Source organism: Chelonoidis abingdonii, chromosome 4 (genome assembly GCF_003597395.2).
Source record: "Chelonoidis abingdonii isolate Lonesome George chromosome 4, CheloAbing_2.0, whole genome shotgun sequence".
Classification (NCBI taxonomy): domain Eukaryota; kingdom Metazoa; phylum Chordata; order Testudines; family Testudinidae; genus Chelonoidis; species Chelonoidis abingdonii.
This window is the reverse complement of record NC_133772.1, coordinates 112,334,886-112,358,231: the sequence shown is the minus strand read 5'-3', so window position 1 is coordinate 112,358,231 and position 23,346 is coordinate 112,334,886. Positions and strand designations below refer to the sequence as shown.

General features: G+C 42.8%; 1 protein-coding gene across 4 annotated transcripts in view; it reads left to right on the top strand.

Annotated features, from left to right (window-relative positions):
- The first annotated feature begins 1,181 nt into the window (after positions 1–1,181).
- Positions 1,182–23,346, top strand: part of POMT2 (protein O-mannosyltransferase 2) — a 56,153-nt gene continuing 33,988 nt past the window's right edge. For 2 of the 4 annotated variants that reach the window (XR_012655818.1, XM_032801880.2), the window contains exons 1-11: positions 1,182–1,261; positions 2,094–2,198; positions 2,900–3,008; positions 3,906–4,014; positions 9,221–9,380; positions 12,786–12,892; positions 15,201–15,283; positions 17,627–17,736; positions 19,594–19,660; positions 20,214–20,286; positions 22,374–22,452. Coding sequence is in view for 3 of the 4 variants with exons in the window: in XM_032801880.2 (XP_032657771.1) it covers positions 1,202–1,261; positions 2,094–2,198; positions 2,900–3,008; positions 3,906–4,014; positions 9,221–9,380; positions 12,786–12,892; positions 15,201–15,283; positions 17,627–17,736; positions 19,594–19,660; positions 20,214–20,286; positions 22,374–22,452 (1,062 nt within the window). In the remaining variant the exon portion in view is untranslated. Of the gene's footprint in view, positions 1,262–2,093; positions 2,199–2,899; positions 3,009–3,905; positions 4,015–9,220; positions 9,381–12,785; positions 12,893–15,200; positions 15,284–17,626; positions 17,737–19,593; positions 19,661–20,213; positions 20,287–22,373; positions 22,453–23,346 lie in introns of those variants that run through there. The other 2 variants (XM_032801881.2, XM_032801883.2) reach the window with 2 other exon arrangements.

Here is a 23,346-nt window from a genome sequence, read left to right as displayed (position 1 = left end):
TTTGAACTCTGTTATTTTCTTGACCTTCACAACATCCTCTCGCAAGGAGTTCCACAGATCGACTATGCATTGTGTGAAAAAATACTTCCTTTTGTTTGGGTTAAACCTGCTGCCTATTAATTTCATTTGGTGACCCCTAGTTCGTGTGTTACATGAAGGAGTAAATAACACTTCCTTATTTACTTTCTCTACACCTATCATGATTTTATAGACCTCTGTCATATACCCCTTTAGTCGTATCTTTTCCAAGCTTAAAAGTCACAGTTTTATTAATCTCTCCTCATATGGAAGCCGTTCCATACCCCTAACTATTTTTGTTGCTCTTCTTTTAACCTTTTCCATTTCCAATATATCTTTTTTGAGATGGGGCCACCACATCTGCACGCAGTGTTCAAGATGTGGGCATACCATGGATTTATATAGAGACAATGTATTTTCTGTCTTATTTATCCCTTTCTTAATGATTCCCAACATTCGGTTTGCCTTTTTGAGTGCCGCTGCACATTGAGTGGATCTTTTCGGAGAACTATCCACAGTTACACCAAGATCTCCTTCTTGAGTGATAACAGATAAATTTAGACCCCGTCATTTTATGTGTATAGTTGGGATTATGTTTTCCAACATGCATTACTTTGCATTTATTAACATTGAATTTCATCTGCCATTTTGTTGCCCAGTCACCCAGTTTTGTATGTATTTTTTTTTGTAGTACGCCAGGAAGAACAGCTGATTTGGACTATTTCAGAAGGGGGATGGGTTAGGATTTCACTGTCAAGGGTTCATGTGGTGAACGCCCTGCCAACAATTTTCTCTATTATATACTGAACAGGCTCCAATTTGACCCTCGTTATGGTACAGGGAGAGATCTTAGGTAAGCAGCTCCCAGGCCATTTAGGGCTTAAGGGACAAAACTGACACCTTTAAACTCAACTTGACAGCCAGAAGGCAGCCAGTGTAGGTTCTGCAGCACTGGTGTGTTCATGGGGAGATATCTTGATTAATAAGGAGGCTGACCCATTTTCCATTAGCTCCAGCCTCCTAATGGATTTAACATGTAATCCCATGTTATGCATTTATCCAGTATAAAAGTGGCAAAAGATAGTCACTAGCAAAATAGACATCTATGGACATTTGATTATTTCCAGCTCTTGAGTACATCTCTCTTTTCTTTTTTAGTTGGGATGAAACTCATTTTGGGAAGATGGGAAGTTACTACATTAACCGGACCTTCTTCTTTGATGTCCACCCACCTCTGGGGAAGGTGAAAAGCTCTCATCAATTCTTGCGTACATTTTAGGAGCCAGTAGAATCCCCTGGTCATTGGAACAGTCCAACCAAAGCCTATTCCATTCTTCTGGTCAAAGTGTAGGATAAACACCAGAGTTTTCTGGATGCCCCTTCCTTGCTACTGTTGTCATCTATTTGCTGTCAAGCTGAGAGGCTATGACATGTGGCCCCCTGTTGAGGCCACACCCTCTCTTTTCTCTTCCATGGAAAATGCCAAAAATATGGGAAAGTAAAGAGTGTGCTTAATGCTGGATGTTGAAAAGGAGAAAATGATTGGTCATAAAACATGTGTAAGTGCTTCTAGGGGAAATGAACCCACCTCCTTGTGGGAAGTTATAGATCCAGGGAGCTTCGCAGTTTCTGCTAGCAGGAATGTGAACTAAGAGCTCTGTAAACCAGTGAACAATACTTCTTTTCTCAAAATAACATTTGAAAACAGCAGATTCTGAGCCAATCAGATCTTCATATCCAAGTCTATCACCTTGTTCATAAAATGCCAATTAAGAGAGACTTTTATGTTGGCTGAGGAGGATTGCAACTGGGTGGGTATCTGGTATAAGAGAATAGGGTTGTTATTGCACTGCAGCCAAATGCTTTATTAAAGGCAAGAACACATTTCAGGGAGTCCTCAGTGGTGCCCATGACAGCAATGCACATAGTTGGGATGGACTATAGCCAGATAAGATGCAGATCTACAAATTTTGGATAGATTTTTGATGGTGGGATATGGGATGCTGTGAGCATCTTTCCTGCAGCTGGAATGGATGCCACTGTTTCTGAAGTTGTTTTCCTCTTTCCCTCCCCAGATGCTGATAGGACTTGCTGGGTACCTGAGCGGATACAATGGCACGTTTCCTTTCCAAAAGCCAGGGGACAGATATGAGCATCATAACTACATAGGAATGAGAGGGGTAAGAATGCACCAGACAGTGCTTAACCCATCCGCTCACAAATCAGTGAAGGAAAGCAGAACAATCCTCTGGAAAAGATGGGTGTTTCCCATCCTCTCCTTGGCTCCTTCAGTATAGACTGTTACTTCCCTTCAGATTTTGAAGAGGCTGGATTTTTAAGACCCATATTAAATTCTTTCATCTCTACCTCATCTGTGCAGATGGGCTGGTACTGGGATTTTTGAAACTGGAGCAGACACTAACATTCTTCTTTGTCTGGCTCCATGTCTTTTATGGCCAGCAGGCCTCTGAAATAACTTGTTGGATGTTATGGTGGAACCCATGTATTGTCTTTGGCCAGGATAGAATGAGGTTGAGTTGACCCTGAAGGTGGTTTGATGAAGCTAATTGAAAGATGTTTCTGGAAATGACTTATGTGGTCTGGAAAGAAACAAAAAACAAATCCTTGTTACTTACATGTGTAGACATAGAACTGCATAAATTGAAATTCTTCAAATTAAGTTTTCATTAGTTTGGCCTCTGCCTGAGTATCCTCAGTGAACCAGACTTGGGCACCACTCAGTCAGTTGTAGTTACTTTCAGGAGCATTCATTGTTTGAATCTGTTTGAGGATGGAAGGAAGAAGGGCATGTGGGATCTGTATACACATTCATCTTGTGGAGAGATTGTCATTCCCCTCTGTGTCCATTCTTTTCCTTCAGTTTTGTGCATTTCTAGGCTCATGCCTAGTTCCCTTCGCCTACCTCATAGTGCTGGAGCTTTCCAAGTCACTGTCTGCAGCATTACTTGCAGCCTCCATCCTGATTTTTGGTAAGCATTTCTAGCATCCTCATGGGAAATCTTATCTGTTTGGCATGTGGATGAAGGAGGGTCAGTAATGGAGGCCAGCCTCAGGGCAGATTAACTGTGCAGAGACTTTTCTCTCTGGAGTCATTACCTGCCAAGAAGAAGTCTCTGATGAGAAATGGTAGATACTGCCTCCCTTCTAAGAGCCGAATAACTGCAATCTATATAGTGCTTTTTATTCATAAGGTTCCCAAAGCGTTTTATAATCTGATTTAGTTTATAGATATTTCTGTGGTGCTCATTACTGTGCTATTGGAGTACATTTAAATTGAAGAATTTAAAAAACCTGCATGAAAGATGTATAGCTAGAGATAATTTTTCGCAATACTGAAACACAGCCACCTCTGGTATGGGATATAGCAGCTGTTTAATAGTGCCCAGCAATGCTAAATAAGACTTCAGGGTAGTAAGTCAATAAAGGTTCTGTGTATAATTGAAATTATAGAAAAGGGGTTAGATGGCAGAATAGAATTACCTGAGTTAGAAATGGGCCATTTAACACACAGACTCTCAAAAAGCATTAATATCTTTTAATACCTCCAAGTCAAAGCTGCTGTTTGTTCATTCTTTCTTTCATTAGTCATTCCCACCTCCCATTTGTTCAAAGAATGAGGAACTGAGAACATAATCTGTGTTTGCTGCATGGCAATTCAGAGCTCTGCTGTTTGTGCCATTTGAAAATAACATTTCGAAGTTTCATATTATGGTAAAAGTTGAGACATGCTGACTTGTTTCTAGTCCCAACATTGCCCATGCTGTGTCTTGACTAAGCTGTGAGGAAACTGGCTTGTTACAGATGCTACTCTAGGTTTTCTTTGAAACAGAGACATCTCTTAGTATAGTTGGTGTTTTATTTTCCAGATACAGGCTGCATTACTCTGTCCCAGTACATCCTACTTGACCCCATTCTGATGTTCTTTCTTATGGGAGCTGTGCTGAGTATGGTCAAGTATAACTCCTGTGCAGATAGGTAAGATGGTGATATTTTTTTATTATGCCATAGATGTATGAGCCTTCATGCATGTACAGGGAGACAGTATGATAGTGGGAGGGTGGGGAGAGGGAATGGGGTGTAAGAAGATGGTGGAGGGAATTTGGCTCCTTGGAGAAGGGGAAGAGACTGTTGTGAATATGGAAGCCTTCTGAGAGTCATGGATGGAAAGGGACCTTGATAGGTCATGTAGTCCAATCCCCTGCACTGATATGGGACTAAGTAATATTGACCATCCCTGACAGGTATTTATCTAAACAGTTCTTATAAACCTCCAGTGATGGAGAATCTATAACCTCCCTAGGCAATTTGTTTCAATGCTTACCTACCTTTATAGTTAGGAAGTTTTCCCTAATGTCCAACCTAAATCTCCCTTGCTGTGATTTAAGCCCATTACTTTTTGTCCTGTCCTTGGTGTTTAAGGATAACACTTTATCATCCTCCTTATGACATCCTTTTATGTACTTGAAGACTGGGTCATGTTTTGTAAATCTTTTATTATTTGTATTGCTCTCCTCTGGACTTTCTCCAGTTTGTCCTCATCTTTCCTGAAGTGTGGTGCCCTGATGAGGGTCTTCTCAGTGCTGCAAAGAATGGAAGAATTACTTCTAGTGTCTTGCTTACCACACTCCTGCTAATACATTCCAGAATGATGTTTGCTTTTTTTGTAACAGGCTCGCATTGTTGACGGATATTTAATTTGTAATCCGCTATATCCCCAGAATATTTTTTGCAGTACTGCTTCCTAGGCAATCATTTCGCATTTTGTATTTGTGCAATTATTCCTTACTATTTGTTTCAGACCATTTCTCCAATTTGTCAAGATAATTTTGAATTCTAATCCTTTACTCCAAAGCACTTGCAACCCTTCTCAGCTGAGTATCAGCCTCAGATTTTATCAATGTGCTCTCTATGCCCTTATCCAAATAATTTATGAAAGTTTTGAATAGAACCAGATCCAGGACCGACCTCTGCGGGGCCTCATTTGATATTCCCTGTGAACTTGACTGTTACCCATTTGATAACTACTCTGAATATGGTTTTCCAACCAGTTGTGCACCCATCTTATAGGAGATTGGTCTAGGTTATATTTTCCTAGTTTGCTTATGAGAAGGTCAGAATCAGACAGTATCAGAAGCCTTACTCAAGTCAAAATATATTGCAAATACTGGGTCCCCCATCCACGTTTGTTATCCTATTGAAGAAGGATATTAGGTTGGTTTTACAGGATTTGTTCTCAGCAAATCCGTGTTGACTGTTACTTACTGTCTTATCTTCTAAGTGCTTACAAACTGATTGATTATTTGTTCCTTTATTTTTCCAGTACTGAAGTTAAGACGACTGGTCTATAAATCCCTGGGTTTCCTTATTTCCCTTTTTATAAATAGGTACTATATTTTCCCTTTTTCAGTCCTCTGGGGTCTCTCCCATCCTTCACATGTTCTCAAAGATAATTGCTAATGGCTGAAAGATCTCTTCCTCCGGTTCTTTAAGCATTCTAGGATGTATTTCACCATGCCCTGCAGACTTGAAGACATCTAACTTGTCTAAGTAATTCTTAACTTGTTTTTTCTCCTATATTAGCCTCAGATCCTACCCTGTTTACTTTGATGTTCACTGTGTTAGTCATCTGATCACTGCTAACTGGTGAGAACTGAAACAAAAAAGGCATTTAGCATTTCAGCCATAGCTGTGTTTTCTGTTAGTCTTTCCCTCCTCATTGAGTAAAGGGCTTACTCTGTCCTTGGTTTTCCTCTTGCTTCTGATGTATTTGTAAAAATGTTTTCTTGCTGCCCTTTATGTACCTAGCTAGTTTAATCTCATTTTGTGCATTGGCCTTTCTAATTTTGTCCCTGCATACTTGTGGTGTTCTTTTGTATTCATCCTTTGTAATCTGACCTAGTTTCTACTTTTTGTACGATTCTTTTTTGAGTTTTAGGTTGTTGAAGGTCTTCTGGGCAAGGCAGGGTGCTCTTATCATATTTCCTATCTTTCCTACACATTGGGATAGTTTGCTCTTGTGCCCTTAATAATGTCTCTTTAAAAGACTGCCAACTCTACTGATATCTTTTTTCACTTAGACTTGCTTCCCATGGTATGTAACTATTCTCAGAGTTTGCTAAAATCTGCCTTCTTGAAGTCCATGGTCTTTATTCTGCTGTTTTCCCTCCTACCATTCTTTAGAATCATAAACTCTTATCATTTCATGATTACTTTCACACAAGCTGCCTTCCACCTTCAAATGCTCAACTATTTCCTCTCTGTTTGTCAGAATCAAATCTAGAGCAGCCTCTCTCCTACTTGCTTTCTTCACCTTATGTAATGAAAAGTTGTCTCCAGTGCATTTCAATAACTTGTTGGATAATCTGTGCCCTTCTGTGTTGTTTTCCCAACAGATTTCTGGATAGTTGAAGTCTCGCGTCATCACCAAGTCCTAAGCTTTGGATGATTTTGTTAGTTGCTTAAAACAAGCCTCATCAACCTCTTCTTCCTGGTGAGGTGGTCTGTAGTAGACTCCCTACAATGACATCACCCTTGTTTTTTTTTACCCCTTTTATCTATACTCAGAGACTTTCAACAGGTCTGCCTCCCACTTCTATCTCAAGCTCAGAGCATGTGTATACATCTTTGATATACAAGACAACACCTCCCTTTTCCCTCTGCCTATCCTGAACAAGCTGTACCCTTCTATACTATTATTCCAGTCATATGAATTTTCCTACCAAGTCTCTGTGATGCCAGTTATGTTGTAATTGATTATTCACTAGTATTTCTAGTTTTTCCTGTTCATTCCCCATGCCTTGGATTAGTATACAGACATCTAAGATGTTCATTAGATTTCCCCTCTATTGTTCCTCTTTTCTTTCCTTTGTCCCTGCTCTGATTTCCCATGTTTCTCCCAGATTCTGACCCTTCAGTCGTGTCTACATATTCTGGACTTACATGTAGGCTTTTGTATCATGCCCCTGTTGAACTTAGTTTAAAGCCCACCTCACTAGATTAGCCAGTCTGAATCCAAAGGTACTCTTCCCCTTTTTTGTTAGGTGAACCGAATTTCTTCTTAGCAGTCCTGCTCGAGGAGATGAAGCCCTCCTGGCGACACCATCCACTTCTTTGCATGGCTGCATGGAAAAGGTTTAAAGCTGAGAGAGACATACGAAGTACATGGGAGAGAGGATTGTGTAGAGAATGGGGTATGAAAGCTAGTGTGAGCAGAAGCATTCAGAGATATTGATGGTGTGGATCTATGCAGGAGCCTTAAAGGTAAAGACAAGAAACTTGAACTTCCTGTGATAACAGGGGAAGCCAGTGGAGGGCATGATGTGGTCAGAGCAGTAGATAGTTAGATTTTACCACCTGCTTTGCTCTTAATGGTAAGACTTTTGTATGTCCTCTTGCCCCAATTTCTTTGTTTCCAGGCCAGAGGAACTCTGCTTTTTCATAATGGTGAGCCCATGAATATTTATAAAATAGTGTAATTTTGGGCTTCAAGGATTGATATCCTAGCATTTTTGGAAGTGTTTACATGAGATTTCTGAATGAACAGTAATGTGTTCCAGGCTAGTTGGTCTATGCATATCCAAGAGGCATGATCCTGCTTACAGAGCATTTTGGGATTCTGAAGAGTTTATGTAAGCTGAAGCAACATAGGGCATCTTCCCCACAATGGAACCAAAATCAGATGATGTGATAATGGAAGTATATACTTAGAATCATAGATTATTAGGATTGGAAGGGACCTCAGGAGATCATCTAGTCCAACCCCCTGCTTAAAGCAGGATCAATCCCCAAATGGCCCCCTCAAGGATTGAGCTCACAACCCTGGGTGATCATAAGCTGGTTCGTTTATAAGCCAACCCGGCCAAGATGCATAAGTAAAAATAGAAAATTTTTATGACCCATTCATAAGTCGACTCTATAATTCAGGGGTTGGCAAACTTTGGCTCCCAGGCCATCAGGTTAAGCTGCTGGCGGGCCGAGATGGTTTGTTAACCTCAAGCCTCGGCAGGCACGGAGGTAAACCTAAATAAACAAAGTGTCCCGGTGTGCCAACTGCTTATGCTGATGGGCTGGGACAGCAACTGATGGGGAAATTTTTTTGGGGGGAGAAGCTGGGGGTCAGGGGAGTAACCCCTATGACGACCCCCCACATGACCCCGCCCTGAGACCAGGACCCCCACACTCTCCCCATCCCATCTCTTCCCACCTTATCTAGGGAGGGCCAGGGGAAGAGTCTCTGGCATGGCTGCGGCCTGCTCCGGCGGCCGCAGCTGCTTTGGAGGCTGGAGGGAAGCGGAGAGACTCTGGGCTCCCTTCTGGCTCTGCTGCCTCTTTTTGCTCCCTGTGTTCGGGGGAGAGGCTGTCTGTCTCTAGACCTGTTCATAAGCCAACCTCCTTCTCTGGTGCTTCCCTTTTTTACTTAAAAAAAAAATAAATAAATTCGGCTTATGAATGAGTATATACGGTAAGCTTTACGCATTTGTGGTCTGAACCATTGTGTGAAATGTGCTGTAGAATTGACTCTGCTGTCTCAGTGTGACTGACTACAGCAGACATGGCTAGTGTGGCCCATTTAAAGTCACACAATGCTCCCTGCAGACATCCTCCACTCATCTTTTCCCTACTGTTTGGTTTTAGTCTGGTTTCTTTTGCTGTCATTAACACTTGTGCTGTGGATAGGAAGATATTCTACACCAGTATTTTTCTGATATAGGCCTACTGAAGATACAAGGAGCAGCATAGCCAATATCTGTCCGCCTTCCATGTCACAGGCCTTTGACTCTTCCATCCTTGCCATGTCATGGCACAAGAGTCGTAGCACTCCTCTCCAACCCAGGCCTCCTGTATGTGGACTGTCACCAAACCCATTAGGTCAGCTTGTAGGCTGCGGTTCTATTCTCCTCCTGAAGCCCTCCTTATAGGGTTGGCTAGGTTTCAACCGAGGCCCTTTACAAACATCAAAACAAGGGTGCGCTTGCACCCTTCCAAAATTCATGAAAAAATGTCAACTTTATTTCCCCACTTCCAGTGAAAGACCCCTGAGAAATGGAACAGGAAGCAGTGGTAACAGGTTTTGCGGTTGCCCAGGGCCTGCTCTGAGCAGATGATTTCCTGTTTGTTTCAATTGGTGCTGTTTGCACTTGTAGTCATCATTAAACAGTGACCTGCTCTGTCTGTTGTGTAGGCCGTTTTCTGCCCCCTGGTGGTTCTGGCTGAGTCTGACTGGGGTCAACCTTGCTGGAGCGATAGGGGTGAAGTTTGTTGGCCTCTTTGTAGTCCTCTTGGTTGGACTGAACACAGTTTATGATCTTTGGGAGTTGCTGGGGGACCTCAGCCTGTCACTGGTGAGTGTCCAGAATTTTTCTTTATATTTAGTGTTTTTCCCTCTTGTTAACTTCCCTGCTTCTGATATTCATGAAAACAGCTTACTATCAGTTTGTCCGTGGAAAACAGCTGATAGATATTGAAGCCAGATGATGACTGGAATTGAGAAGTGTAATGAAAAACCAGTCACCTCCTGCATTTTTTTTAAAAAATAAACAACTATGTCAGCAGGATATAATGTACCCAGAGGGTCGCCATTGTTCATTGGAGAGACCTCTTGCCTTTTGGGTTGCATGCATTAGATTTCATTCTAGATTAAATGCATATCAAGGATGGCCAGACGATATCCCATAGTTAGCCATCATCTGGAATTCTACAGTGTGGCCTTCTAAAGAGAAGTGCTTCTTGCTAGATCGAGGGTAGTCAATTATTTGTCAAGGTCCAGATTTCTTGGCCAAGGTATGGTCAAGGACCAGACTCCAGAAAAAAATAACAATAATAATGGTAATAAGTGTAAAAAAAAAAAGATTTCAAGTTCTGTTTAAAAGTGTCTGGAAGTCCAGATTTGGCCCACGGTCTGCCTATTGACTACCCTTGTGCTAGATGTTCCTAATTTGCTGCACTTAAAATGCATGCAGTGGGGCAGGTTGATGCTGTCTTCATTTACAATACAAGACTGCGAGGGCATGTAAAGCTTCACTGGGATTCAGTGGCTTCAGTGGCAATCTCTACAAGATACACTGTTGTGTTGAAGATGAAGGCAACTGTACCCTGCTCCATTTTACATAAATGCAGCACAGCAGCTTTTAGGCTCTGGGTAACTTGCCAATGCAGTTTTTGAAAGGAGAAAGGTTGGGTGCTCTGGCTTAAAAAATATTGCATACAGTATCTGGGGGCTGTGAAATCTGATATTTATTACCTCAGAGATGTCTTTGATATCCCATTTAAGATCTTGCAGAGAGAGAGACTATTCAAGCACATCTTTAAAAAAAAAAAAAAAAAAAAGTGTTAAATTCTTCTTTTGTCTCAGCCTGTTTTGAAGTTTGAAAATTCTGTTTCTTCCACTTACTGGTTTTATCTTTTCTTATTTTATAAACATTGTTTTCTCCTCCCTGCCTTGTGGTTTGTATTCCCTGATTAATGCAAATCAATATGAGCTGCACTGATGCAACATTCCAGCTCCAGGGAGTGTTTCTTGAGAACAGAGTTAGTTAATGGTATTTGAAATGGAACAAATCCATCATCTCTAAGGTTTCTGTCACAGACAGCTGCAAAGTGATTTCATTTGTGCTGTTGGCAGCAAAAGAGAACCCCTGAGTGGTAGAATAGATAAAGAAATTTACCAATTCCAGAAAAGAGAGACTTGCTGAATAATTAACTATTTGGCAACCCTTTGTCAGTTACTCGGAAAAAGAACTAGTAAGGTAAAAGCCTAAAAGCATGAATAACTTTTCTCCATATTGCCTATGGAACTAGTTTGGTTTGTTTACATGTCATTTATTTGGAAAAAATTGATTTCTAGAACCTGCGCTTCATCTTGGCCTTGCTGTTTTGTTCAGTGCTCTTTAGTGATGTCGTATTTTTCTTCTTTTCTCAATACAAATATAAATAAATAGTAAAAATAGTTATTGTAACAAAGAGATTTTTGTGAAAAGAGAAGTGTTTTGTGCTAATCCAAATTTGGGATTGGGGACTAGATTCCTGAATTTTAATGCCAGTTCAGATGTTGATTAACACTGTGGCTTTGGTTGTGTAATTTAAACCAACATTTTCAGAAGTGGCATTGATTTTTGGGTGCTCAACAGATGCTTTGGGCTGGATTTTTTTCAGAAGTACTGAGACAATGGCATCTTCTACTCCTGGGAGAATTCTGCACCAAAAAATTAAATTCTGCACACAATATTTTAAAATTCTGCATATTTTATTTGTCAAAATAACTGGAGTGATTATATTGTGTTTCAGCTGTTTGGGTAATTTATTTCAAAATGTATGTTGACAAGTATGTCAACAATACAGACACTAAAAAAAAAAAGATTTTCCCAGGAGTAGAGAGTAAAACATCTACGACAACCCAGTTCCAACTAGGGGGATGCTGGAGGGGACTGCGTGGGCATCCCCCTAGAGCCCAGACATCTGCACCCCGCTCCCCTCAGAGTCCAGCCATGGGGCACCCACACTCCCCTCCCACCAGACCCCAGCCATGGGGAACCTGCAGCCCAGACACCTGCATTCTCTACTCCCCAGACTCCAGCCGTGGGGTACCCCCCCAGCCCAGACACCCGCACCCCTCTGTTCCCGCAGAGCCCAGCCATAGGACATTCCCACTCCAGATAGCCTATCCCCCCAGTGCTTTTACTCCTCCCAGCTTCTTTACTGTCCTACCAGGGAATGTGGTGTGGCCCTGCCATTCCTCACCCTTTGCCAGAGCTAGGTCTCCCAGGCCCTCTTCTGTCCCTGGGTTGATGAGGATCAAGCCGGGCAGCCAGAGCATAGAGAGCCTTCATCCCCGCTGGGCTCTCCACTAACTGTGAGCTGGGCTCTGCAGAGTACAGCAGCCCTTAGGAGTGGCCAGCAGCTCTGCAGCCCCAGTTCTGCAGGGGAAACATGAAATTCTGTACAGAACATTATGCACAAATTCTGCTTTGCACAGTGCCACAGAGTTCCCCCAGGAGTAATATGCCATTGACTTCAGTGGGTGCAGGATCTGGACCACAACAAAACATAGTCAGTGTTCTCCCTATTAGTTTAAAAATATTTTGTCTTGGTGTTAGGAGATGGGAGTTGCTTTACTTATCACTTAGCTATTAAGCTCTTACAAAAACCTAAGATAGACAGACACCCGATTAAACCTGATTTTGTCAGCCTTAACCTCTATGTATCCAAATTCTTAGCAAATTTGGGTAATCAGGAAGCCATTTTTAGACCCACATCTGAGAGAACCCCATGATTTCCCCTAAGACTCTTATAAATTGGTCCTCCCTTATGGTTTCATTTTCTCCCTTCACCACATAGCCACAGTTCCTACTCCACAAGCTTCTCCCCACTCTTAATTTATTTTCAAGTTCGATGCTGCCCCATTAAACTATATAAGCAATATGGGCCTGATTTTCAAAGGTGTTGATCTTGGGCCGCTCCCATCGACTTCAGTTGCAGAGGTGGGTGCTGAGCATTTCTGAAAATAAAAACTATTTTTTCCCATATTTTCAAATGACGCCACTTTTTGGAGAGCACATTGGAAGTGTGTGGCTTGGCTTCCACCTTTCCCTCAGCCTTGTTGGGGAAATCTTGCAGCTTGCTAAGGAGCTAGTTGGTCTTGTGTGCCATGGTGGTTTGTATGAATAGTCTCCCACCACAGGGGCACTCCTGGCAGTCACAATCAGGAGAGTTTCTGCTGCTGCTCTGTTTGATTTGGATTTTGTCTGCAGGTCACACTGGGGAAGCACTTGCTGGCTCGTGTATTCTGCCTCATCCTGCTGCCACTCGCGCTCTACACAGCTCAGTTTGCTGTTCATTTTGCAGTGTTAAATAAAAGGTATTTCTCAAGCTTTCCTACTTACTTTCTCCCTCAGGCCAGAAAGAAAATCACCTCCCCTTCCCTTTGAATTGAGTCACTATTTGTTCTGCCTTTAGTAATTTTAAGGTTTCAGCATCAGAAACACATTTACAAGCCACATCTTAGCCTAGATTCCCGCCCAGACTAAAACATAGTTCTTACAAGGATGGCTCTGTGCACACCAGCCAGCCAAATCATTTTAGTAGTAGCTGGTTCAGCTGACACAGAATTCAGAAACTCTGCTTAAACATGGTTTCCTGCCCAGTGTAGGTAGATCCAGATACACCTCTACCCCGATATAACATGAATTTGGATATAACACGGTAAAGTAGCGCTCTGGGGCGGGGCAGGGCTGTGCACTCCGGTGGATCAAAGCAAGTTCGATATAACACAGTTTCACCTATAACACGGTAAGATTTTTTTGGCTCCCGAGGACAGTTTTATATCGGGTAGAGGTGTAGATGTAATTAAATCATTTAATATATTTATTTGTACAGAGACTTCGTAGCTATTTAAGTGGAAACTATAATAGTAGCTCTGGCCTCTTCTAAGTATCTTAAAATGTCTTGCAGATGTTAATTAAGTCTCACAGCTCTCCTTCCTCTGCATTATTTGGCATAATTAACCCCTTTATACGGAAGGGGAAAGCGAGGGGAACTGACTCGCTCACGGTCACACGTCAAGTCAATGGCAGAAGTGGGATTAGAACCTTCCTCTGAGTCCCAGTTTAGTATTTTAACCACCCTCCTTCCATTCTGGCCCTAATCAGATTGTGAGACAGGGCTCAGATGCCTTTGTTTTCTTGTTATTTGTTCAGTTGGTTTCAGTAGTACCCACAATGAGAGCTGACTGGAAGATTACTTTTCTGTTTCATGGTGGCTACTTTCAATGTTTTGAAATTTGTTTTCATTCTGCATTGAAATAAAAACAAAACATTTCAGATGTTTTCACACAAACAGAAGTTCTGTGTGTTTGAGAAACCAGTCTTGCTCTGTAGCAGGGGTGGCCAAACTTACCTGCTGAACCGCATACAACAATCTTCAGACGTTCAAGAGCCGGGACATGCCTCCCAGAGCTCCAACCCCATGGGGTGTGCTTGCAAGTTTCAGGGCTTCAGCCCTGTGGGAAGAGGAATCTTGGGGTTCCAGCCCCGCGGGAGGCACCTGTGGGGCCTTGGGGCTCCCTGTTGGGGCTTGTAGCTTCAACTCTGCTCTTGCTGAATCTCTGAGCCCCTTCTCCTTGTTGGGCAAAAGCCCTGAGCTCCTCCTGCCCTGAGTCTGGGAGGCGAAGAATGGGGGGCGGGGAGGGAGTATGGGGAGTTTTGCGAGCCACATTTTAACTGTAAAAAGCTGCATGCAGCTCATGAGCCACAGTTTGGTCACCCCTGCCCTATAGCCTGGTGTTTAGGGTCCTGGCTTGGGATGTGGGAGACCCAGGTTCAAGTCCCTGCTCTGTGTCATTCAGAGTAGATTTTTCATCCCAGATCACTCCAAATCAAGTTCAAAAAGAGACCTTAAACATGGTTTTCTCACATCCCAGGATAGTACTCTAATCAAAGTATTCTCTACCTCCACGCATCCAGGTTCTGGATCCAAAAACCTTCCTGACAAAAAAATGTGTGGAACCTGGTACATCTCCACAAAACACACAGGTTTTGATGACATAGCTTATTTTGGTGAAATTTCATTTCACCAGAAATGTTCTGACTAGCTCTACTCATAATATGGTAGGTGTCTCCAAAGAAAAGATTGATGCTGTGCATTAGGAATGGGTGCGACAGATTAGTAAGGTTGTCAAGGAGGTGATTGAGCATATAGTGGTAATAGCGATTTAAAAATCAGTAAGATCTATGAATTCTTTTTATTTGCTCCTCAGACATGTAGGTATAAGTCAGTCTCACACAAGTATCACAGCAGGAGTGGGTCTTTAGTCGCAATAGAGAGGGAATGTGACTTGCCCAAGGTGAGACAGTGAGTCGAGGAATGTGCCACTTTCAAAGAGAAATCACTGTTCTTCATACCGAACTAAAAGGGTTAATTTGTTGGCCATAGAAAAACCTTGAAGCTGTTGAAAATCACCTGTGAGTGTATTTGTCTAGCCAAGTGAGTCAGAGCCCATTGTGGGAGGTAGACACCTACGAGAGCTGAAGTTCTCTTTCCTCGGCGTTCTGAGACAGACTAATTGTCTTATCTGTTTCTTGCTTTAAAATGATTTGGTAATGCATATTTCAGTTCTGCACACTTGTTTCCACAGTCTCACAGTCTGAACATTCTTTGCTCTCTCCTAGTGGGCCTGGGGATGGTTTTTTCAGCTCTGCCTTTCAGTCCCGACTGATTGGGAACAATCTTCACAATGTCTCCATTCCAGAGCGTAAGTGTCCAGTTCCTTGGGGAAGTAAACTCCTCAAACTAACCCTGGCACACAACTATGTCTTTAAAAAACCAAAATACGTTGTTAGCCGGTCAGCAGATTCACCAGCAAGAGTGAGGTTTGCTAGAGAGTAGGCTGAGTGTCGCTCCTGCCACACCTGCTTTTCTGTGTCACTAGCAATGCTTCGAGACTCTGCTAGTCTAAATCTTGCCTTGCAGGTAACAATCAGTGAATCCCAGTTTGTGAGTTCCCCAGATATCTCCCTGCAGTGTCCGGTCCCTCTTGCTCTGATATTCACAGAAATTAAGTTCACTGCCTCCAAAGAGACAGTGTGCACACCAGCCTGTTGGGTTAGCTGGTGAGTCCCACTTCACTTCACTATGCATCACTGAGATGGCTTTGTAATAGAACTAGAATAGAGATTTAGGTAATACTAAGCAAGAAAAAAAGAGATGGTATAATTACAAACAAAACAAAATAAAACAGACTTTCTAGTGTCTAAAGCTTAACAGATTACAGTCTTTGTCTCAGGCAATTTCTCACCTGTAATCAGTTCCCAGAGACTTCAGCTCACATGGATGAAGGATCTAACTTTCATAGATTCCAAGAGCTCTGGCCTTTTTAGTTCTTTAAATGATTTATAACTAAAATGTCTTTTTGTTCCCTTATATTACCTTGTAGCAGGGGGCACTTATCTGTTGAGTGCTTCCTGCTGCTGGGTGCAGTACTGCAGTCCTTTTCCCACTCCTGGCACCCCAGGTGGGTTGTCAACCTTGCTTGGCAGGTCTTCAATAGGTTGGTCCTCTGGCCAGGTCACACAATCCTACTGAACCCCTTCTAGGGTAACAAAAATCCAACCAAGACTGTCTTTCTGCTCTCACCAGTATCGTCAACCCCAGTTCTGGGTCCTTAAAATTCAGCCCTTCACTTGGGCTTCCAAACAAGCCTTGTCCCCTTCTCAGGGTTTACACCACTTTGTCTGGGGGGAACCATGGCCTGCCCACTACTGCCCACAACCCATAAACCCTATAAACAGCAGCCATGTACTGCTCACTTCAGTTCATTGTTGCTAGTTCCCTGGGCCTTTTCCCACCTGGCCCCTTTAATTTCACCTCTTCTCTCAGGGTTAAAGTTCTCAGGCCTTCTCTCCCCCAGCTTAAGCAAATGCGGCCAATTGAGCTCCTTTGGACAAAGGGGAGCACCCTTTCTTGCCCCTTTGGCCCCAGCCTGGAGCTGATCTGCTAAGACTCTGAAGCTCATTTTATCTGAGCTTGCTGGTCTCAGATTGGTTGCTTCCATGCAGCCTCTCTAGGCACACCTGGGGGACCTACCTTCACTGCTACTTTCCTAGGATGGAGTGTAGTAGGCCAAGGGGGCACCTGCAGGGAGCCACAAAGGCCTGGTACATACGGATACTTACTCACAGTCCGTTGTCTATGCTTCCACCCAGGAAGATTTGCTGGGGGTGCAGACTCTGTCCCCGTGTGCTTACTAAGCTCTTTCTTCCCCTGCTTGTTAGCTTGGTTGCTTTGTTTACCTGGTATGTAAATGTACTTTCATTGTCCTCTCTTGTAATCAAGCCAGTCAGACAGGAGAATCCATATTCCTTTGTCTAGGACAGGCTTGATTTATGCACTGCCTCCAAAATACATTTTAAGAGTATATTTCCAGCACATATACCTAATTCTTTGTACATGCATCATGCAATGATATTCATGACCAGCATTTCACCAGTTGACATGTGATACCTTACATGTCACCTCTTAGGCACATTCACTCCTGGGTGAATTCTATGTCACTGCATGCGCAGAATTCATGTCCCCCGCAGATTTCTTTGCTTCCGCACAGAAAATGACAGGGAAGCAAAGGGAAACTGCTAGAGCAGTGACATGCCCCTTCCCAGCAGTGCAGGTGAGTCATTTCCAGTGCCTGGAAGAGCTGGTGGAGAGGTAAATCGTACGGGGGCAGGACTGGGGATGCCCATGGGCATAGTTTGGAGGGGCAGAGGGACAAACAGAGGCAGGGTGCCATTGCTCCCCTCCCCCTCCTTAATTCCCCAATTAAGGGAGGGTGCCCCTCTAGCTCACTGACTTTGCAGCTGGACCCTGCCTCCTGGGTCCTAATGCCGGTTGTCCTCCCCTTCTATGCTCTAGGGACTATAAGAGAGGTGAAGAGCCACTAAGTGAATTTGATGCCACCTGGTAGCTGACTACAGTTATGCATGAGAAGGAAAATAGGCTTGCCTCAAAAGAAAGAGAAGTGTCTATATCTTGAGTTAATGTACTATAGCTTGACTGTGAGATGACAGGAGAGCTCCTTAAGACCTGTTGTCTCCCCTTTCAGACCTGGCCTATGGTTCTGTGATCACAATGAAGAACCTTCGGATGGCAGGGGGGTACCTTCATTCACACTGGCACTTGTACCCAGAGGGTGTGGGGGCTCGTCAGCAGCAGGTCAGTGTGTCACTCTACCACTCTCTCTCACTGCTGCCAGCATGCTCTGCTGACTTTGGAGCTTCCAGAAGATTTATATCCTCTGATAAAGGCAGCTGCTCTTTCCTGCTGTCATGTTTTTATCACGCTGCTTGGGGAGGTGCAACTCTTCACAGTTCCCCTTTTGAGACTTGGCGTGACATTCCTAAAGACCTGCTGCACTGAGCATTCAGACATAATGGGGATAGAGGCCACATAATTACTTATATCCTATGCTGGCCTTTGAGAACCACATGAGGGGGTGAGGATAAGGTGCTGAGCTTTGCCCTTGTTTGAAAATCCTAGCCGAACAGATGCCTGAATTCATACCACTCTTATGCCAGGACGAGTGCTCTGCAATACTAAAGATGCATTAAATTAAGGAGGTTGTCTGCATGCCAAGACAACATAAAAAGAAAGAGCAGCTGCCACCTCATGGAAAAGAGTGAAATTCCTTATGTTTAAAACAAATCCACTTCTTGATCTTGAAGGGGGCATTGTTAAGAGTAAGAGGAGAGGAATGGGAGTCAGGACTTTTGCTTTCTGTTCCCCGCTCTGTCACTGACCATCTCTGTGATCTTAGAAAGTAACTTCCTCCTTTTGGCCTCAATTTTCTTACCTCTGTTTTGAGGATGATGAAGAAAATGACAAGGGAGTTTGTGAGGGTTCGTTTATTAGATTAGATTTATATTTCTTTAGATTTATAAACTAACAGTAGTAAGAGGCACCAGTCTGAAATCTGTTGACACCTCTGAAAAATAATTGAAATGATGATAAACCAAAGAGAGAATCAGCAACCCCATCTTCTCTAAGCATCACCCCAGCAATATCTGCTTCCTCAGCAGATTTCCTAAGAAGACAGGCTTTGCAATGCGTGCATTAGTGTCTGTAAAGTGCATTGGGATCGTCAGACGAAAGATGTTGAGGATAGACAGTTATTTGCTTCATTTTCCTCCATTCTCTATCACTCAGAACAATTACTTTAGAAATAGGATCTCGGTGTCTGCACCTGCTGCTTATTCCCATTCAGCAATTCTAACCATCCCTTGGTGATATTTGCAGTTTTTTGCTGTGGAAGTGATCAAGATGTCAGGCCCAGGATTTCTGATACCAACTGAGGAATATCAGGAAATTCATGTTTGCAGAACAGAAGATCTTGTTGTCGAAAGAGCCTCTGAACTAAAACTGAGAGAAGAGAGAGAATCATATAGATAGGTCATTAAGTCCATTACTTCTTGTCCTACCTTCATCTGCAGCAAGGGAAATTTAAGTTAGATATTAGGAAAAACTTTCTAACTGTGAAGATAGTTAAGCACTGGAGTAGGCTTCCAAGGGAGGTTGTAGAATCCCCATCGCTGAAGGTTTTAAAGAACAAGTTGGCCACCTTTCAGGGATGGCAAGGACACCTCTCAGGTATAGTCTAGGTATACTTGGTCCTGCCTCAGGGTGGGCTGCTGGGCTTGGTGACTTCTTGAGGTCCCTTCCAGTCCTACATTTCTATGCTTCTATGATATGACTTAGAAGTTATTACTAAGGATGCACAGCACTCACAGAGCAATAGGGGAAAGGCAGACAGAGATATTGCAGCTACAAGTGACATGACACACATTGGTAATACATAACTCCATAAAAAAATAAAGGATGTGTCTGGGTTAAGCAGTGTCCAAGAGCCAGGACTTTGTAATTTAGGGACAACATCACAAAGTTATCCTGTATTTAATTTTATTGTATCTACACTGGATGCAATTGGTATTTTTGCCCTGCTGATTGATGGATCTTGTACTTTGGATAGACCCTGACTTATTGGTGAAATGAGATGGTTTATTATTATGTTTCCAGGTCACTGCCTATTTACACAAGGACTTGAACAACCTCTGGGTTATAAAGAAACATGATTCCAACACAGGTAAAGAAGTTCGATGTAACGTGGTTTCACCTGTAATGCAGTAAGATTTTTTTGGCTCCCGAGGACAGCGTTATATTGGGGTAGAGGTATACTTCACATTGGGACTGGTTGTCTATGCAGCCCACATCTTGGAACACAGAAGCTATATGTGAAGCATGCTTGGTATCTAGGGTTTTCTTCCTGCACTAGCAGCGCCTAATAAGATTAAAGTTGATTGGCTGCAGCTAAAAAAACAATCCTTGGTATATATTTAAAGTATATATGTACTGACTGTTGAGTGTTGTTTTCTCAGCCTTTCTGATGTACCCAAGGGCAGCCAATCTTTTTATTTTAGGACAGTATCTGCTGTCTGGAAGCTTCCATTATATGGTTCCTGGAATAACAGTTGGGACTGGTCCTTGGTCTGATTCTAGGGGTTGCACCGAGTCTATGATCCAGTGGCGTGAGTTTGCTGAGCGCATCCCCTGTTTGGCTGGGGATCAGCATTCTGAAACCGTCTCTAAGAGTATTGATCCTTTTCTAAACCCAGTGCTATTATCTGTTTTTCTGCCAGCAGATCATTTAGATCCTTCCTGCTCTGTGGAGTTTGTAAGGCATGGAGATGTTATTCGGCTGGAGCACAAAGAGTAAGGTGTTTAAGAAATAATAGAAAAATATAAGAGGTTGTATCTCCCAATCCATGTTTTCTGGGAGTTAAACAGAATTAGCATTTGCCATGGGATTGGTAAATGGGGATGGTGGTGTGAGATCTGACCTGCCAATGACTAGGATTAGGCTAGCACAAACCTTCAAGTTCTTTGGTGCTGTAGACCAAGGGTTCTCAACCTTTTTCTTTCTGACCCCGCCACCTTCCCCCAACATGCTGTAAAAACTCCCTGGCCCACCTGTGCCACAGCAACTGTTTTTCTGCATATCCAGTAGATTAAAAGCCAGGGACGCCATTAGAGGGTAGCAATCAGGGAAGTTGTCCGGGGCCCAGTGCCGCAGCGGTCCCACAAGGCCAAGTTCCTTGGGCTTCAACATTGGCCCTACTCTATGGGGCTCGGGCTTCAGCTTCAGCCTCACACAGCGGAGCTTGGGCTTCAGCTTTCTATCCTGGGTCCCAGCAAGTCTGCTGGCCTTGCTCTCTGGTTTATTTTGGAGGACCCCCTGAAACCTGCTCACAGTCCCCCAGGGGACCTGGACCCCTGGTTGAGAGCCTCTCCTGTAGACTTTTCTCCATATATCTATGCTCAGCATGGAATTTGTGGCATTTCCCTCTGTACAGTCCCATATTTTGAATGGGATCTCTGAGCCACTGTCTGTTCTTGGGATGAGAGACCTCTAAACAGCTTCATCACAATGACGTATTTTTCTTTTTGAGAGAACCATCTGCAGCTCCTAAGAAATCTGTCCAGCTCCATGGTATGCAAAGTTAAGGGCTATTCCACAGCAAGACAGGAATTTCAGACCATTAATTCTATTGTTTGTGACCAGACCTTTCCTGCCATTCCAGTTTGGCAAGCAAGATAAGTCCTTAACTTTTGCCTAACATACCAGGAATATGGGGCAAAAAGTACCCTCATTATTACCTTGTGTACCTGGCATGTCCCTGCTGAAGTTCCAGTCAGACACTGAGACTACAGCCATGAAACTGTTTAAAATGATATGCAGGCTTGTCTTGAGTCCTCCCTCTTCAATGAATGGCAGAGAACCCTGGTATACTGGTTTTAAATCTGCATTTCCCCTCCTTTCACTGCGCAAATGGAGGAGTTTGCCCTTTCTGAGCATTCATTTATTTAAATATATAGGACTTCTATTGACCTGCAAATTGTGCTATATTACTCTGTGACCTTCAGTATTGCCTTCCCCAAGCGTTCAAAAAGCATTAATCAGACCCCGCAAAAATCATGAGATTTTAAAAATAATAAATGTTGGGTACTTTTTATTGGCCTTTTGGCTTTTGAACCTTGTTGAGGGTCCATGTTTTCAAACTTTTCTCTGCAACCATGAGAGCTGGAAACTTACTTTTTGTAGGGGAAAGCTGAGAGTCTTAAATAACAACATGATTCCAGCAGCTGGGGCTTTTAAGAAAAATACCAAATATATGAGAGTCATGATAAAATCATGAGTTGGCGACACTGGATCTTGTCAACTCTCGCATGCGGAGGAGAGCTGGGCCTGGGATAGAAGAACCGAGAAAAATGTAGGAGCTGCACAAAGGATGCAGCAAGTGATCCTTTTTCTTTTGAGTCCTAGCCTAATGGTTCAGCATGGTGCTTGGGGATTTTGTGTTGCTAGAGGGTGCAGTCTTTTGCATTGAAAATAAAACTAACTATCAAGAGTGGTCAAGACCTCAAAGACCTCATGGCATATTTTGCAAGAACAGGGATGTTAGCCCTAGTGCCCTGAGTAATTGTATTCTTAAAATCCTGCTTGCCAGTAGTTTCATTTAAACTATTCATTTCTATGTCCTAAACTGTAGTGTGGTATAGTCAGTATGCTTTTGAACTTCTCCAGAGGTGGCTGAATGTGGCCTGTGAAGTGATTCCTATATATATATATATATATATATATATATATATATATGTGGTTCAGAAATAAATTTGTAATGCCTATAAAGTGCTGTGGAATCTGTATAAATGAATCTTTATTGGTGACCAAAATGAAAGCTTTTCACACAAACCATTCTTGATGTAAAATTGAAAACTCTTTTACTTGTGATTAATTTCAGGACTTCTAGAAATCTTCACAGTCACCAGCATGAGGCCCCTATGACAAGGAAGCACTTTCAGGTCACTGGATACGGAATAGTAAGTGAATAGTAAGAATAAGTTGTCTTCCGCTTGAGGGGGAGGTTCATCCCAAGACAAAAGATTTACTCCTACTTTTAGTTTTTTGTCTCTTAGCCAGTTTCTTATCCATGAGAACACTTACAATGCATGAAAGTACACGGGAGGTTATAATGGAAGTTGGAGCTCATTACACAGGTTAATATATGATGTATGTCGGTGTGAAGGAATTAGAATAGGATGTAATTAAGATCTTTCCAAAATGTGCACATACAAAGAAACAGCTGTAAACTGTCACCACAACCCTAGCTTTGTCAGCACCAGACTCTTTAAATTCTAACTTTAAGGCTGCACTGACAGTTGTTATTTTCTGTACACTGCCTTGCAGTATAGACAAATGGCTTCTAGGGTCTAAACTGAGCAGTGCTCTGACTTGTGTAAATGAAATCTGCTTTGAGTCTAAAATGTCCTGAGGCAAGAGACTATTCAATAAACCCCCTATGCTGCCCAGCCAAACCATCCGGTTTAAAATCCCTTTAAAATGTAACTTCATATCTTGAGAGCCACATATGAAGTTGAAGCAAAGAATTTGGGATTGGTGAGGAAAATATGTAGGTAAATAGTAAGCATGGATACATCATGCATTGCTGGTGTCTATAAAATTCTGTTCCTGCTGAAGAAATCCTGTTACCACTCAGGAGGTTAAGCTGGGTCTGATCCTCTCAGTTTTGTCAACACTGTAAAGTTTCAGAAGCTCCTGTTTTCTGTGGCCAGGTCTACACTGCGACTTTAAATCGGTTTAATGGCCGATATACCGATTTAACGCTGTATCCGTTCACACGACGTCATCATTAATATCGAGTTAACCGCCTCCTTAAATCGATTTCGGAACTCCTCCCAAACGAGAGGAGTAGC